This window comes from Magnolia sinica, chromosome 18 (assembly GCF_029962835.1).
Source record: "Magnolia sinica isolate HGM2019 chromosome 18, MsV1, whole genome shotgun sequence".
NCBI lineage: Eukaryota > Viridiplantae > Streptophyta > Magnoliopsida > Magnoliales > Magnoliaceae > Magnolia > Magnolia sinica.
The window spans coordinates 13,124,642-13,143,187 of record NC_080590.1 but is presented as its reverse complement, the minus strand read 5'-3'; the positions used below and the strand labels follow the sequence as shown (position 1 = coordinate 13,143,187).

Below are 18,546 nucleotides of genomic sequence, written 5' to 3'. Positions count from 1 at the left end.
CTGCTTTTGAGACAAACATTCAAAAAGGGTTCAACCAAACAAGTCCTTTTCACTATGGAAAAAAAAAACACTACTATTCAAAGGAAATCATCTCCACACAAAAACCATTCTAATCAAGACCTCTTCCCCACAAAACTCAAATCAAATAAATAAGATTCAAAAATCAGCTTGACAAAGTTTGGATTACTTGCGAGTTTCAGCAAATAGGGATCAACTAATAAATTACCATGGTAAATCATTTCCACAGGAATACAGACCAGGAATCCACCATTACCATGCCAATATTGTAGGTAAAGGTGCAATTAACGGAGTTTCATTCTCGGCTGATTGATATAAAAAGCAGATTGCATAGTTATAAAGCATCATTAAACTCATAAACAAAAGCTTCAACACCTAAAGGACATCTATTTTATCGATGAACATCAATCATGCAAGTTTCTGTGTTATGCACAATGGCCGTAAACAATGACAATGACAAAAATGTGAAGGCTCAGAGGTATCACTTACCAAAACGAATAAACAAATAGACAAATAAATAAAAACCATAACCAGATATTTGTGCTTTCAGGTAGCTCGCCTGTGCTGCATAGGGTCCCCAGAACTTAAAACATGCATCACTAGTAATAACTGCAATCTGGTTGTCCCTCCACAAGTGGCTGCTTGATGGTTGCTTGTTCACCCATGCATAGAATGTTGCCTTCAAATTACTTGGTTTCATCAGCATCATTCATTAAATGACGTGTATTGTCATTTCTTTTCATCATCATTAAATGACGTGTATTGTCATTTCTACATGTATTGTCATTTCTTTTCACCGCTACCTTACTTCCAAGTGATGGAAAACTGGACATTGAGTTGATAGCGAGAATCTGAACTCTATCATCAATCAAATCAGAAAATAAAGGCACAAAGCTAAGTCTATAAGAGCATCTTCAGACCAAGAACAGTGACAGAGTAATGAAGAAGATTACCGAGACCATAAATAGCAGTTGTAAAGCCATGGCGGGACACTGCAAACAAGGCAAGTGAATTTTTTCTTCCTTGCCCAAAATAATGAGGAAAAAAAAAATGACATCAGAAGAAATGCTTACTAGCCACTGCAAGGAGCAGTTATGTGATTTGGTTATAATGGTGAAGAGCAAAAAAATGGATTTTTTATTTTTTATTTTTTCCTTTTTATTGCTGGTAACAAATATAACAATGTGATAACAAAAAAGAAAAAAAAAGAAAAAGAAAAAGAAAAAGAAAAAGAAAAGAAAAGAATAAATGCCTGCCAGAATGGCAGCACTTGTAAACTGATACACACAAGTACTCAATGTTCCACTTCCCCTTCAAAATTGCAGAATTACTAGATGCTTCTGGTTATTATATAGCTTATTTTATACTCTCTCTTTCTTTTTTTTTTAGTCACTCCAGCTCCCGCCTCCTGATGCTTCTGGTAATGAAAGATCAACACAGATTTAAATATAGACATCACAAATGTACATGCACATGTTTAATCCCTGGTTTGGAACAGAGCACAAAGGAATTTTTCTTTTTACAATATCTGAAATACCTCTGCTGCATCATTCCTATGTTAAAAATAGTGAAAGTATCTTCTGTTATAACCTGCAATGAGGAACTCGATTGAACCTTTAGAGCTGAAATTGTTAGCAGAGATGAACCCTCAACTTGCATTTTCACCCAGCTCCCACCATCCAAATCAGCCCCAAGCAACCCAAATATGCCAAGGGAGAAATTGTGGGATTGAACTTCCAGATATAAAAGTACCAAACGTGTTGGGGGTTGAACAAGTCAAGTCATGAGTTTTCAAAACTGTAGCTCAATGCCTTAATTGTCCACTTATTGTCTAAAAGAATGTGGGTGGGATCTGACATCCCTATGCAGAATAGAATCCTACAAGCAGCTGCTTCATGGAGATATTCCAAGCTCCTTGCAGCTCTGATTGCAATGCCAACATGAGTTCCCTAGTCTATGGGCTCTTTCCCTTGGATCCAATCTAAACAATCTCTTAGATCTCCATTCAACATGTACTAAAATACCAGGCCTCATAGATTCCTTGGGACTGAGAAATAGCCAGGAAAAGTTACTACATGACAGCATGGTCATGATATTGGCTCAACCTGAGAAAGCAAAACAGATGTGTGAAACTTCGATCATACAAATGTTTGGAATTACTGACGTAAAGATTAGTCCCACCAATATGACAAATTTCAATGATATCTTGAAGATAGTGTGATATTGTCACTACACATTTTAAAGAAAATAATTGGAAATTATCACAATAGTTTCAACTAAATTACAAATGTTGCAATGTTAACATGTTAGATATCCTGACATTTGAAAATTTTCCCTTAAACTTCCTTTCTACAGCTTATATATATATATATATATATATATATATATATATATATATATATATATATATATATATATATATATATATATAGGAGGAGAGTTGATTTCAGGGAGGCAGCCAGTTGTTGAAGTTTTGGAGGCATTCAGCAGAGCCAAGTTGACATCAAAAAGCTTGAACAAGGCTCGAAGATGAAAATTAAGGCGATGATGCCGATTCACACATGTTTTCATATTTCCATTATGCTTATTTATTTATATTTTCTCTGAGAAATTCCCATTGCCAGTCCTAAGCATGGATGGAGGGGGGTTGTGTCGGTTGGCAGTTGGAGTCAAACTTATGGCATAACCTCCAGTATGAATCCAAACAATAGGGAGAGGAGGATCTCCACATGGTCTTTCTTGACATAGAGAAAGCTTAGGTTAGGATCCCTAGAGAGTTAATCTAGTGGGTGTTGGGGAAAAAAGGAGTTTCAAGAGGATATATTAATATGATTAAGGATGTATGAAGGAGTGGAAACAAATGTGAGGACCACTAATGGAAAGACAAGTGAGTTCCCAATTATAATAGGCTTGCATCCATAGTATTAAAAAACAGTTACATAACGGATGTTACGTGACAGTAATAATGGGAGCCAATACGCGATGGATTAGTTAATTATATGTATGCATAATTAGATGAATGCTAAGAGTTAATAGTTACACTCCCACACACACATGTACACTATCATTTATAGTCTACTTGCTTAGCATATTGCATCCATTGTAGTCTATGTGATTGGACCCTTTATTATCTTGGAAGCCTTAGAGTTAATTGCTTTACTTAGTTTTAATTGACATATTTGACATAGCCACCATTCTATAGCTCTACCAAGCTTCCGCACGCGCCGTGGTATCCTACATCACGCAATTTCAGCTAGATTTATGAAAGGGTGCTTTAGAATCCGAAGGATTTAAAACTAGTTGGACTAAAACAAAGTGCATGGAGTGCAATTTTAGTAACAATAGGAGTGGGAACGAGGAGTCAGTAAAGATTTTTGACCAAGAAGTTTTCCGAAATGATTATTTTCAATATCTTAGGTCAATAATTTATGAGTGGAGAGATTGAGAAGGATGTTAACCATAGAATTCAAGTGGGGTGAAAGAAATGGAGATGTGCCTTTGGAGTTTTATGTGATCACCATGTGACCACTCAAACTAAAAGGGAAATTTTATAGGATAGCGATAAGACTAGTAACACTTTATGGGATAAAATGTTGGGCAATAAAGGAACAACATATTCATAAGATGAGTGCAGCTGAAATGAGGATGTTGAGATAGATGAGTAGCAAGACAATGATAGAATTAGAAATGAATGCACTTGAGGGAATTTATGAGTAGCACCAATAGGTAATAAGGTAAGTAAAAGTAGACTTAGATGGTTTGGTCATGTGCAACAGAGACCAAGAACTGCGCTGGTTAAAAGGCGTGAGTTGGTACAAGTTGAAAGCTCTAACAACGCAAGGGAGAGGCCCAAAAAACACATGGGTAGAGGTAGTAAGAAAAGATTTGATGACCTATGGTCTAACTGAAGTTATGGCCCTTGATAGAGTGGAATGGCAGAGAAGGATTCATCCAGCCGACCCCAATTAGTTGGGATGAGGCTTAGTTGATAAAGATGATGAACCAGGGTCTTGAAAATTTTAGAAGATTGTCATGCTGGATGCACTTGGCAGGTTTTGAATTGCATAGATGCTGACATGGCTCATAGGAAATTACTTAATTTGTTTTGCTTGTTTTTTATATTATAAATTTAAATGCTTTTCCCTGTTCATCTAGATATATTTTTTGATGGAGGTATTATGTAATGATTAGCTTGAGAATATCTACAGTTCTCAGCTGGTACAAGTGAAGCCCACAGTTCGGTGACCAAAACTAATGACATGATGGGCAGCTCCTTAGATGGCCCATGAAAAGAAAAGATCACAAATTGGAATATCCTAGTCATCAGTTTAATGTGCACCATCTCTGTATTTCTTTCTCAACCATTTCTTTGATCATCAGCAATTCTATGGTTTTGTAAGATAATTTTGGGGCATGTGCTATCCACGGTGGTTTCCATGATATCAACAGTTTGGAACACTGAGTATGGTGTACTACTGTACTTTGATTAAATCATTAAAAAATCAACAACGAATATAATGTATGCCAAAATAAATAAGGTGACAGTTTCTTACTTAAATACAAGAATAACATGCCATGAGCAGATCAGTATATCACGCAACATAAATTATACATGGAATAGGATGTCATCACACAACATTTTCTTTTGTAATACATTCGAAGTTTGCAACAGATCCACTTGGCATGATATCATAAAAATTTCCATGTCTCAGCATCCCACAGAAAATTTTCTCAGCTGATAGATTCCTGGAAATGGAAGCTAAAAAATGAAATCAGTTTAATCCTCCCCTTTTATTACATCTGGAAGGAGATTGAAACATTTTATTAAAACATTTCAATTGCGGCAATATGAATTTTAAGCTTTATAATTTCCAATTTTTGTGGGTATTAAATGAATCGATCTTCTCTTTCACTCTCTCATCAGTGTTTCCTGTTGTATCATCTCGAAGAGGGAATATTTGAACCTTGAGCAGAGGCTTTTTGCAGTATACTCAGGGTTTCAGTTTTTTGGAAAGTACGCCCCATGGTTTGGTTGTCTACAAAATTGGCGTGTTGTGTCCCACAGTGGATGGACCATGCCCCAAAAATCTCCTGATGACACAATCCTAGCCTTTTTATTTTGGCCTACAGATAGATACTCCACAAGATAAATTCAGCAATGGCCTATATTCAACAGAAAAAAGGGTGCCAGCACTGGTGGCTAGTAACAGCGAACAATGTGGGAGATTTTTGGGGCATAAGCCATCCACATTAGGATGCAGGCGACATTTTTTTCCTGGAGCATGGAGTACCAAAGCATGGGCCCCACTTCAGAACTGAAAACTGTGTATACTGCACAAAACTACGAGATTTTTATAATTCCTGTCTTCAAAAGGTCATATGCCACAGCAGTTTTTTCTTTTATTCGAAATTTTTTTTTTTTTTTTGTGTGGCATCATATCTAAAAAGTCATGTAGCACAGCAGTGGTTTGTGCATCTTTCAATGTTAGAGGCTGTTACAGGAATTGAAAGCTACAAAAAAAAATTATTAAAAGAAAAAGAGCCAAGATAGCACGCCAACAACAACCCGCTCAAACAAACAGAAGATTACAATGCTTTAACAAATTTATACAAGCAGCCCATTCTGCCAAACGGGATTTAGCCCTACAAATAACTTGAGAAGAAGAGTTGTTGATAGTATTGAACCATGTTCCATTTCTCTCCTCCCAAACTGTCCAAATTACAGCCAACATCAGTACATCACTAATCTCCACTCAGGCCTCTCCTTCTTCCCAAGATTCAACCCGTGCCGGGCCCTAAACAGATTCACCGTTGTGTCCAGCATCACCCAGGACAAACCTAGAGCATTGAAAAGGCTACCACACCATGTGTGAATGGACAATGAATAAACAGGTGGTCCACAGATTCAGCACCTCCCATATACAGCAAGCACACATTAGGGATGATCATTCCGGAGATTGTCAATTGTTAGAACTTGATTTCCCCCAACAAGCCATGCAAAGGCCATTAATTTGAGAGAAGCCCTATAGTGCCACACCATAGAAGTAGACGCCTGACTAATAGTCCTCTCTGGAGCCCAGAGCATCTTATAAAGATTTGCATTTATGAGATTGATTCTGGAACAATATATAGGTCTTAAAAATCTCACAGAAGAAAAGAGATTATTGTTTTAACTGTCTAGCCACACTATGAAACAGCACAAACTAAGTCTACAAACTTCCAAATGATTGTGTTAGAAATTAGATACGTACCGGGTCTACAATTACAGGCTGTAGAACAGTTAGCTCCAAGAGCATGGCTCTCTGTTTATAGATTGCGAGAAGCACACAATACCTGGCCCTTCAGAAATTCACCTGCAAAAGGCGCGATTAGTGAATCAGATTCCATGATAGAAGAAAAGGGAGCCATTATGTAGATAAAAACTCCAAAGGTAGAACTATATGGATCACACACAAGCTTTAAATATTAATAACACACATGTTGAAGCATTGTAAATAGCATTCACTCCCTTCGTGTCAGATGATATATAATCAATGATTCAAGGTTTATACTATAGGACAACCAATACATTTAAGGATGTATCTTGGTACTAACCACAAGAAATGTACTGAAACCAAAGGATGCTAGTGATGCAAGCCAGGATAATTTCCAGTGGAAGCTTCACGTATTACAGCTGAAACAAAAGCAACATACACCTGTTACATTACATTCAGCAGTTGGCCTCAGAAAAACTTGCCTTGAAGTAACATATTCATATTTATAGGCAAAATATAATTAGAAAAATAAGCTTTATGTTGGACATTATAAATGCCCACAGACCCTCTTTGATATGATGGGAAGAAAAAAAGTGCTTCTAGACCATTCTGAACATGGTCAAAAGCAATTTGATAAATAGGTACTACATGATGCTCAGTAAAACAAAATGGTGTTTTCTGCTTGGCCCAGGGACCAGCAGACCTGGAACTCCTTTCAGTGATTGAATTTGGAACTGATCCGATGCTTACATTGGCTTTTCTTCCTGACGTGAGTATTTCGCGGGATCACGCCACGTATTCCAAAGTCCTTGACGAAGGACCATCCAGGATTCGTGTCGATCATCCGGAGGATCGACAAGGAATAGTTATTTCCAAACCCAACTCCGAGCCAAGCATCATAGGCTCCCCTGAAGCCTTCTCGAACTCAGCTCTGATTATCAGAGAGGACTGTCTGCTTCAGGCTCCTCACCTCCTAACGAAGCTCGATGACGATGTAGACAGTATTTCCTCCTTCCATTCCTCTTTTAGAACAGAGTTTGATGACCCAAGCTCCCTGCGACCTGGCAGTTTATCAGACGCGGAGTTATCCCTCGCTCGGTTCTTTGAGGAAGATCAGCAGATAGTTGACACCAAACCCCTGCAGATGAAGGCAGGCAAGATTGCAGAGGAAACGGAAGGCCAAGATAGCCAAGAATCGTCAGACAGGAAGAGTTTGATTGCTAAGGATATTCAGAAGAAGAGATGGGTTGGGGACGCGGTGGGTCACATCAGGAGATCGATCGGTCTGTCTTTTGGTGACCACCCGGAGGATTTCATTTCCTTATTCCACTGTATAGAGTCTCGTGGACGACCCTTAACCACAACCATTTCTCCTAAATTCAGGCGCCCCAAGATAAACCATAATAGGGAACTACAAGCTCTCCGCTTTGATGCGGTTCAATCCACTGGGACTGATCGGGTTTCGACCATTGAGGGTCGAAGGGGCAGAATCGTTTCCAGATGATAGTTCTATCTTGGAATGTCCGCGGGGTGGGCTCTTACCGTAAACATAGCATCATAAAAAGATATGTGCTCCAGAAGCAAGGCCGACATTATTTGTTTGCAGGAAACTAAAGTTCCCAAATTCTCTGACGGGCTTTCTCGATCGCTTTGGAAGATGAAAGACATCAAATGGGTGATGCTGAATGCGTCTGGCAGTTCGGGAGGGATAGTTATGGCTTGGAATTCCTCAGTCTGGTCCCTAGAGCATACTTGGGTGGGTAAATTCTCTGTATCTATTGTTCTCAAACAGGTATCTTCCAATTCGTCTTGCCTTTTCTCTTCGGTGTATGGCCCTTGTCAAGCAGATAGAAGGCCTGAATTCTAGGAGGAGCTAAATCATGTCAGGGATTCATTTAATGGTCCGTGGTGCGTAGGTGGGGGTTTCAATATCATCAGATTTGCAGAGGAAAAATCTAACGACAGAAAAGTTTCTCCAGCGATGAGGCAGTTCTCGAAATGGATCAATAATCATGCGTTGATCGACCTTCCTCTCCAAGGCGCCAGATACGCGTGGTCGAATGACAGGGCTAATCCAATACGCGCGAGATTGGATAGGTTCCTCGTTTCGACAGAATTCCTAGATCAATTCCCTCTTATAACTCAATCGGTGCTTCCTAGGCCCACCTCTGATCATTGTCCGGTAATTCTCAACTCCACCGAGGAGAATTGGGGGCCAAAACCTTTCCGATTTGATATATCCTAGTTGAGAACAGATGGTTTTTATCAAATGGTGTCTGACTGTTGGAAGGGTTTCTCAGTAAAAGGCTATGCAGGGTTCAGATTATTTAAGAAGCTCAAACTTCTCAAGGGCAAACTCAAGGAATGGAAGAATTTGTTTCTTCGTAAAAGACAGATAGAAACGGCAGCGATTCTGGAAGAGATTCTCCTAGCAGATTCCCTGGCGGAAGAAGGCCCTATGACTGCCGACAGTTGGATCCAGCGGGCCAACCTTATTCACAGTTACTCCGTTAGAACCCTTGAAGAAGAGATTTCCTGGAAACAAAAATACCGCAGTTCTTGGATATTGGAAGGCGACAAGAACACGAAATATTTTCACAATATGGTCAACATCCGTGCGAGAACTAATAAGATCAAAGTTTTAGAAGTTAACGGGGTCCGGATCAACTCTCAGGAAGGAATATCGGAAGCGGCAATCGACTATTTCAGTTCTCTCCTCCGAAAAGAGGAATAGACCAGACCGAAGCTCGATTTTCTCCCATTCGCTCAACTCTAAGCAGAAGAAGCCTCATCTATAGAAGCCCAATTCTTGATAGCAGAAGTCAAGAAAGAGATCAGCTCATTATTGGGCGATAAGGCACCAGGTCCCGACGGTTTTCCGATGGCGTTTTTCCAGACGTTCTAGGAAGTCCTATAGGGGGATATTATGGCGTTTGTCTCTGAATTCCACGAACGCAGTTGCCTATACAAAAAATTAGGAGTAGCTTTCATCGCCCTCATCCCAAAGAAACAAGGACCTTTAACTTTGAAGGAATTTCGGCCGATCAGTCTCGTAGGCAGGCCTTACAGGATCTTGGCTAAGTTTCTCGCTACTCGGATTAGAAAGGTAATGGGGAAGATCATCTCTGAGAATCAGAGTGCTTTCATTGCCGGAAGACAGATCATTGACAGTGCTCTCATCGCCAATGAGTGTTTAGATACTATCCGCAAGGCCAAGTCTAAAAATATTCTTTGCAAGCTAGACATCGAGAAAGCATATGATCATGTGGACTGGGAGTTCCTTCAGTATATGATGTAGAAAATGGGGTTCGGTGCGAAATGGTGTGGCTGGATTAAGGAGTGTGTTGGTACAACGTCCTTCTCGATTATTCTTAATGGCTCTCCTAGAGGTTTTTTTGTCAGTTCGAGGGGCCTCCGACAGGGAGATCCCCTGTCTCCTTTTCTCTTCCTAATAGTGGGTGAAGCCTTATCGAAGATGTTGCAAAAAGGAGTAGATGCCGGGATCATTGGAGGAGTCCAAATCAGTAATATGTCTCCCATTTCTCACATTTAGTACGCGGATGATACCTTCGGCGAAGCCAAGTTAGATAAGGTGAGCAATCTTCGCACCATCATCCGTTGTTTCGAAGCAGTCTCGGGCCTGCGGGTTAATCTGGCAAAATCCACAATTATCGGTGTCAACATGGAAGATCCGAAGGTCTCGGAGTTTGCCGAAATTCTTAACTGCTCTATCAGCTCCCTCACATCAACGTTTGTCGGCCTTCCTCTATCTGCTAGAAATCCCCCTCTATCGATGTGGGCCAGAGTCATCGATAGATTTGACAAATATCTTGCCTCTTGGAAATGCAAGTATATATCTATAGGGGGTCGTCTTACGATGATTAAAGCCGTCCTTTCCAGTCTTTCATTATACTTCATGTCATTAGTCAAATGCCCAAAACCCGTTTTGAACAAGCTAGAAAGACTAAGACGCGATTTTCTTTGGTTCGGCATAGGGGAGAAGAAAAAATTTCACATGGTCCACTGGAACAAGGTTTGCCTTCCCATTGAAGACGGCGGTGCTAGTGTCAGAAAGCTGAAATGGATGAACAGGGTGCTTCTTGGAAAATGGTCTTGGCGGCTCGGATCCGAACCCGGTGCCTTGTGGAAAACATTGGTCAAGAGTAAATATGGCCGGTCTGCTAGAGGATGGTGGACCAAAGATTCAACAACGTATAGAGCATCTGCTTTATGGAAAGGAGTGCTACAGATGAAACAAGAAGTTATAAAAGGGATTCACTTTTCGGTCGGTAATGGGAACAATATATCTTTCTGGTACGACGTTTGGATTGGAGACGGTCCCCTAAAAGATGCCTTCCCCAAGGTCTTTCGTCTCGCCATTAACCGGAATGCAACCGTTTCAGATTCCTATTCCTTTCCCGGGTCCAAGTTAGTATGGGATATTCAGTGCCATAGGAATTTGCTTGATGATGAAATATCGGAACTGACTGGCCTGTTGTCTATTCTCAACAACTGTAACCCAGACCATCAAGAATCAGATAGCATCCGTTGGTATCAGGATAAGAAAGGGACCTTCTCAGTCAAGTCATTATATCACCGCATCACCAACAGCCCTCGCCCTTCGACTGCACCTTTCACGGATCTCATGTGGAGATACAAACTGCCGCCTAAGATTGCTGCTTTCTGCTGGTTGGTCGGTAACAGGAGAGTTTTGATAGTTGACAATCTTAGGAAAAGAGGCATGTGCATCCCTAATATTTGCCTTTGTTGTATGGCAAAAGCAGAATCGGTGAACTGAACCATCTCTTTATTCATTGTCCTCTAACGATGCAGTTATGGGCAGCAGTATTCTCCTGGTTCAATATTTCATGGGTTCTTCTCTCCTCTCCAATCAATTTGTTTAAAGCTTGGCACGGGGCTGATTTTGGCGTTCAAAATAATCAGGTTTGGAGAAGATCGTTAGCGGCAGTGTGGTGGGTGACTTGGGAAGAAGGCAATCAGAGATGTTTCGAAGGAAAGTCTAATGCCCTTGGGTCAATTATCAGAAGGGTTCATTTACTCATTGTGGAATGGGATTCCCACTCGTTGCAGTCTGCCCCTCTGTCCTTGTTTTAGTTTTCTTTTGATTTTGCCTTTTGTCGAGTGTTGGTTTGCTATCTCAGCAGGCCAACTCTCCTTGTATCTTCTTCTTCTTTCTTTTATATAAATTTTCGTCACTCCTTAAAAAAAAGATAGTTGCTAGATTTAGATCCATCATGATAGTAACAATATAGAAGTATTTGCATTTTTTCATAGATAGTGAATCGTATAATTGAAGAAACAAAAAAAGAAGAGAAAAAAATAAAATCGCAGGTGAAATCAAGTGAGAGGTGTTAAAAAGGGTTGAGTGTAATGCAGCTGGCCTATTTGGGCCTGTGCAGGCTTTATTGTACATGTTATTTGAGCTATTGAGCTTTATTTTACTGTTGCGTAGTGGTTAGGCCCATAGGAATAGTTTTTTACTTCATTACTTAAGCATGGAGGCATAATCGTAATTTCCACATTCTTTTTAGTGAAGCCCTGATAAAAACATAAGAGGGGGCGTGTGGAGGAAATATGGTGGGCATCCGTCAACACCTCTTCTTCTCTCTTTTCCTCCTTTCTCTTTCTTCTTCTTTTCACTTATTCTCTTCATTGTTCTCTATTTTCTGCTATAGAATCCCTCTTCAGACGTTTTACATGGTATCAAAGCAATGTTGGGAGTGATTTTGGTATTGAATCTTCTCTTTACAAATCCTTAATTTTTGGATCGAGATTAGAGGACCCGAAACACTAGAGTGCTGATCGGACCTTAAGGAAAGAGTGTTCTTCATTTGTTTTTGTGCAGAAAATCACATGTTTTCTTCATTGTTTGTCAAGTAAAGGGAACTGCTTGCAAAAAGGGAGCCTAGGAGCCTTGCCTTGAAGATGAAGGCTTGATGATTTGTATATTAAGGTGATGTTTAAGTTTTTTTCCTTCCGTTAGTTTGTGTCGGAAGCAGTTTTTTTTTATAGTTCCATGCATCTGTTACATGCTGTGCAATGTATGAATGAGGTTGAAGTGAGTTCTAGTTGATGAGGGCCTGAAAATTTCTATGTGATATAATTGCGAGATGTAGTTGTGCATGACTCGACTTGTAGATCAGCATTTTCTATATAAGTTGAAGTAAATTAGTTTGAAAGTAGTTATGAAGCTGAAAGGTGTAGTTAGTGGTCCCTCATCACTAGGAGAAGTGTCTGGACCACTGTTTAACGCATCCATAACATCTGTGAAATAGAATGGGAAGAATTAGTTTCGTTGGTCCAAATCAGTTAAAGTATTTCTCTTAACCCGAGAAAAGGATCAATTCCTCTTGGAGTCTAAACTGGAGGAATATGATTCTACATATAGATAGTGGATGCGTGATGATGCCCAGATTAGATCGTGTTATGGAATAGCATGGAACCCAAGGTGGGCTCCAATTTAGTATATTCTTAAACATTCCAAAAGATGATTGGGATACCATAAAAAAAGGTGTACTCCTCAAAGCAGAATATCTCATGAGTCTATTAGTTGTATGAGGAGGTTTTCTCATTCCAAAAGGGAGACAAGTCTTGGTAAGTAGTTTGCTAAATTGAGTGGCATGCGGGAAGAGCACTCAATATATCATCCTATCACCTCATATATTACTCTTATGAAGAAGCAATTGGATGATTTGTAGTAAAACTTTTGTCTAATTTGCCAAAGAATATTAGTAGACTAAATATCATATTTTGTGTGGTGTGTCAATCCCTTCGGCTACTGAAGTTTATACTAGGATTTAGAGTCTCTCTTGCAAATGATTTTGAATGCACCTCCTGGTAATGCATCTGATAAAGGTGCATTGGTTTCTTCATCTGGTTTCACTGGTGTGCGTGGAGGCCATGGTGGCCGTTAGGTCGTGGTATGTATCGTCATGGCAGAGGTGATAGACTGCAAAGGAAGATTGAGGTGGCCACAGTGTTAGAGGAGTTCACATATGCACTCATTGTGGTCTAATGAATCACACTATGGACTTTTGTTGAGATCTCCATAAAAAGGCTTCAAAAGCTAATCAAGTCTTATGATGGATGATGTTTCTGCTTGTGGTAGGGATCTTTTTTTTTTTTTTTTGGGAAAGATGAGACATTTTATTAGGCAGAGCCAAGAACCCGTGTGTCTGTGTGTCTCTATGTTGGCAATGTCCCCAAAGCTTTTAAATGGCATGTAGGGCATCCAATCATCAATCTAGATGGTTTACTCAATAGTACTACTATGAGCAAGCCATGGTGCAAAAATTACACCGATCGAAAGATCCTAACCCTTTGAATGGGGCAAATTTGGTACGACCATCCATTGTCTATAAGCCATAAGTGAGTCACATGGTTAGAATCATCAAACCAAAAAGCTACTTTGGAATCATAAGCAATACAAAGTAGGATCTATGGAATAGATGTTTCAAAATGATCATTCAACCTATTTTGCTTCCCCACTTAACCTTGGTTGTCCATTTTTTATGCTGTTGATCAGATGTTTAGGGTCATCCGATTGGCGTGATTCTTGCACCATGGCTTGCTCCCAATAGTACTACCACATGAACCGTCCAAATTGATGATTGGATGGCCCATGTGTCATTTAAACACTTTGGGGACGTTGCTGACACCCCCAATAAAGGTGGGAAAATTAGCAAAACCCCACACACGCATGTATGCTCACGTGCGCACACATATAGGAGTGAGTTGTTAGAAATTGAAGGCTTTAAAAGGGCAAGGGGAAGTCCCGAAAGGATTTGAATGGAGGTAGTAACAAAAGAATTGATGACCTATGGTCTAACTAAACGTATGCGCCCCCGCGCCCCCCCCCCCCCCCTTTTTTTTTTGAAAGGTCTAAATGTATGGCCCTTGATAGAGTGGAATGGCAAAACAAGACTCATGCATTTGACCTTAATAATTGGGATAAGGCTTAGATGATGATGATAATGATGATGATGATGTAAAAATATATATGTGCCAGTCAGCTTATCCAAATGCAAGGAATCAAGAATGGAGATACCCGATGGTTGTCAACGGCATATAACATCTGTAGAATTTAGAGAAGGGAGGCACGTAGTTCAACCCATTCCCCGAGAAAAGTAATCAACATCAATCGGCAACTGGGTTTCAGGTCCCTGTGTTGAGAAGTTTACAGTGACATGTCTATAAATAATTGCTTGACAACACAAAAAAAGAGATAAATAACATATCTTAAGGACAAATTTTACCTTGAAGCGGTGTACACTACACACTCCCATGACCGATGTAGGATTCTGCATAGAATAAGCGAGCAACTCAAGAAGATTGCACCATGTGCGTGATAGAACCAACACTAGTTCTCATACACAAGCATATTTTCCTCAATCACAAAAGCCAAGTCGAACTCTCTCTGCTTATAACATGTGTCTACAAGCATCCTCTTTGTTGATTCATTGGGAGCCTTTCCTCTTTTGAGCATTGCATCGAAAACTCTGTGAGCCTCCAGCAATTTGGATTCTTCGCACAACATGCAAAGGAAACGGTTATAATTATGTTGGTGCAGCACATAGCCATGCGAATTCATCTCTTCAAACAGATTCAAGGCAAGATCGCTGGAATTGCTATTACACAGGCATGCAACCAATCTATCGTAAGAAACCTTGTTGGGAACTAAGCCCCTCTTATGCATTGTACGTGAGACCGATAAAGCCTCAATTGCTCTTCCAGCCATACAAAGGCCTTTAATCAACGTGTTGTATGTGCCCTTATCCGGGGTGCATCCATTCGCATTCATCTGGTTGAATAACTTGACTGCCAAATCAATCTTACCAAATCTACTGTGACCATCGATGAGAATGGTGTAAGTCACATGATTAGGAGCCACACCAGCTTCCAGCATAAAATCTAGAAGATCATATGCATCTTGCATCATGTCTGCTCTACAAAGTCCATTAATCATCCCATTGTAGACATGTAAATCTGGCATCAGTCCTGTCACTGCCATATCTTGCATCAGCTTTAAAGCAAGCTCAATCTTTTTGTCAGGAGAGTGGCAAAAAATTCTTTTATTCAATTCTCCTGGTACTAAAGTTTTTTGGGGCAGCAAACTGAAAAGCAACCGTCTCATATTCTCTGATCTTTTATCTAACAAAGGTTCCCTTCTACGGCTACGCGAGATGTTTCTGCAAATCCCACCAATCAAAGATCCATATGTGAACAAATTAGGCTCAATCTGGTTTCTAACCATTAGATTGAACAAGCCAGAGGCAAAGCTGATCTCTCCTTTCCGGCAAAACTGATGGATAAGCATTGTGTAAAGATAAGTGTCCGGTGCGAAGCCATCTTCCAACATCCTACCAAGATACTCGCATCCCTTAGTGATCATGTTTTTCTTCATTAATCCATTTATAAGTGCAGCGTAAGCATGGGAACTAGTCTGAAAGCCATGCGCTATCATCTCATCAAATAGATGACAAGCATCAACAGCTCTTCCATTTTTAGAGTACCCATTAATCAATGTGGTATAGATTATTTCGTCAGGTGTCGCTCCAGCCTTGAGCATCCTTTGGAACATAAACTCAGCTTCCTTCACTCTATTCTCCTTACACAACGAACCAATTATAGAATCATAAATTGCAACTGTAGGTTCTAACCCTCTCTCAACCATATCTTCAAACACCATTAAAGCCGATCCTACTTCCCCCTGTTTGCAATGTGCATTTATCACTATCAAATAAGTAGCCAGGTTGGGAAAAACACCCCTGCCTTTCATAACACCCAACAGCGACCCAGCATCTTTGACCCGACCCTCCTTAAAAAGACATCTGATCAAGGAATTATAGGTAGAAACTAAAGGCTCGCATCCATGACCGACCATTTTATCCATGAAAAGAAGAGCAAGATCCATCTTCCCTTCTGCACAGAAGGCATTTATCAGGATATTGAATGCCACTTGAGCAGGAACAATATCACTTCTTACAATTTCATTGAAAAGTAGCTCGATTTCTCGATGCCGAGTCTCATCCGCACATGAACTAGTTGACCCAACAAAAATCGATGCATCTATATTGCACCCATGCTTGGCTATTGCCTGCAGTGTCTTGAGTGCTATAAGGGGCTCGTGACCTTTCGGATATGAATTGATCAACGATAAAAACATTACATGGTCAGGAGCCAAACCCCCATCCAACATCTTTTTAAACAACTGATCGGCCTCCACCAGCCTGTTTTCCTTGGCAAGTGCAGATATCAAAACCGTATAACAATGCAAATTAGGAGCTAAACCACTACGAGCCATCGCATCGAAAAGCTGTAGAGCACAATCAACCCTCCTATCTTTACAGTACTTATTAATCATGATTTGGTAAGTTACTGTGTTTGGCTCCAACTGGCTCTCCACCATCTCGTTAAAACACTGACAACCCGAATCGACATAGCCCAACCTCAAGAACCCGTAAATCAACGTGTTGTACACGTAAGTGTCGGGCCCGCAGCCCATTTCCTGCATTCTCTGAAAAACATCAAGAGCCAACTCCATCTTACCCTCCTTGCAGTACCCATTAATGAGTGAAGTATACATGACCCGATTCGGGAAGAAACCATGCGACTCCATCTCTCTGCATAGTAACTCTGCTTCCTTCACTCTCCTCTGCTTGCAGAAATTATAAACTAGAGATTTATACAAGTGAAGTGTCGGCCGAGTGCCAGATTTGACCATTACAGAGAACACTTCAACGGCCTCCACTAAATACCCTTTCGAGGAAAGGCTGTTAATGAGCAAGTTGAAGGACGAATGCCCGGGAAAGATGTCCACCCCAACCATTTGAAAAAAGAGATTGACGGCATCCGAGAATTTCCCTACCATACAGAACCTGCGAATCAACATATCATATGCGGGCTTCGACGGCAGGCATCCAATTTCAACAATTCGATCGAAATGGGCCTTCGCTTGTGATAGTTTCCCCAACCTACAACAACAGACTACCATGCAATTCAACACAGACGGATCAGAATCGGTACCTCTGCTGACAGCATGAAGGTGTTCGGCCTTTTCAGTCTGGCCGGAGCTCACAAGAGACCGGAGGAGAGAGCTGTAGCTGGCGGGATCAAATTCAAGCCCACGTGAAGCAGCGAATTCAACGGTGGAGATGGCATCGGGCAGAGATGAGTTCTTGATGATGCGGTAGATGACTCCGTGAGCAGCGGAGAGCATGCCACGACTGACGAGGTGGTCTGCGAGGGCGAGGCAGTGATTTCGGTGGTCCTCAGCGGGAGTGGACGGAGACGAGTAGGAATCGAGTGGGATGAGAGAGGTGTTTGTGGTTGTGGTTTTGACAGGGAAGGTAGAGAGAGGGAAATGGGGTGGATTCAGGGGCTTTTTGGTAATTTTAACTATCATTGTAATGGTAGTAGTAGAAGCCAGGGATGTTTGATGGTCCTCTTCATGGGGAGGAGACATGAAGTTGGGAGGAATATAGGGTGGGGAAGAGGCTACTTTGGTAGTAAAAAGAGGGAGGGTATTGGTAGAGTTTCATGAAATGGCAGGGATAAGAGACATGGAAAGTAGGGATGAGAAGACAGCAGAAAAGAGGAGGGAGTTTGTGGCGCGGGGATTTTCTTATTAGGGTTAGGAAGAGAGTACGGAGCAGTGTTTAAAATGCGAACCGGAAGATAACTGTACGGTCCGGTCCGGTCCAACCAGGAGACAGGCAGAAGAAGGGGACGCGACTTTCCTGCGCCCATTCCCAATCGACGCCCATTAGCTGCTACTGGGAAACAGCTTAGGCCTGTTTGGGAGCGTGGATATGGAACCCCCTGGATTGGAAAACCTTGGATTTACAATCCTCACGGTGTGTTTGGCACCATGGAGTGTGAATCAACTTTAATCCAAAAATACCTCTGCATGGTATATTCACGGGGGTTTCAATTTAATTACTAAATTAACTTTAATATCTCCAATTACTGAGATATATAATTTTTGATACTATGGTTGTGATAAGCTCGCTGAAATATATGCTTTGCCTGAAAATGATGAAATTCCAACTCTCAGGTGGACCGCAAGCATAAGATCATGTCTAAGTGACTAACCAACAATTTTTAATCATTGATTAGTAGGGATAATGTTTGGATGGTGCTAGACAATGTTTGAACGGTGTTAATTTACATGGATAGTGTTTGGACGGTGCTGATCATCATTAGTGGGCCATGTGCCCAATAAAATGATAGTGTAAAGTGACACACATGTCAC

At 40.8% G+C, this 18,546-nt stretch overlaps 1 protein-coding gene across 5 annotated transcripts; it reads right to left on the bottom strand.

Annotated features, from left to right (window-relative positions):
* Nucleotides 1-1,442: 1,442 nt before the first annotated feature.
* Nucleotides 1,443-18,059, bottom strand: LOC131232519 (pentatricopeptide repeat-containing protein At5g62370). 5 transcript variants are annotated; one of them, XM_058228807.1, is made up of 6 exons: nucleotides 14,549-18,059; nucleotides 14,341-14,455; nucleotides 6,976-7,036; nucleotides 6,613-6,691; nucleotides 6,270-6,371; nucleotides 1,443-2,123 (listed from the first exon to the last, which is right to left on the bottom strand). In XM_058228807.1, exon 1 carries the CDS (start codon nucleotides 17,755-17,757, stop codon nucleotides 14,653-14,655), a length of 3,105 nt encoding a protein of 1,034 aa, XP_058084790.1. In that variant the 5' UTR covers nucleotides 17,758-18,059; the 3' UTR covers nucleotides 1,443-2,123; nucleotides 6,270-6,371; nucleotides 6,613-6,691; nucleotides 6,976-7,036; nucleotides 14,341-14,455; nucleotides 14,549-14,652. The 5 variants fall into 5 exon arrangements, with proteins under 5 accessions (XP_058084790.1, XP_058084787.1, XP_058084789.1 ...); XM_058228804.1 differs by having other exon boundaries at nucleotides 6,613-7,036; XM_058228806.1 differs by lacking the exon at nucleotides 6,976-7,036.
* Nucleotides 18,060-18,546: the final 487 nt, after the last annotated feature.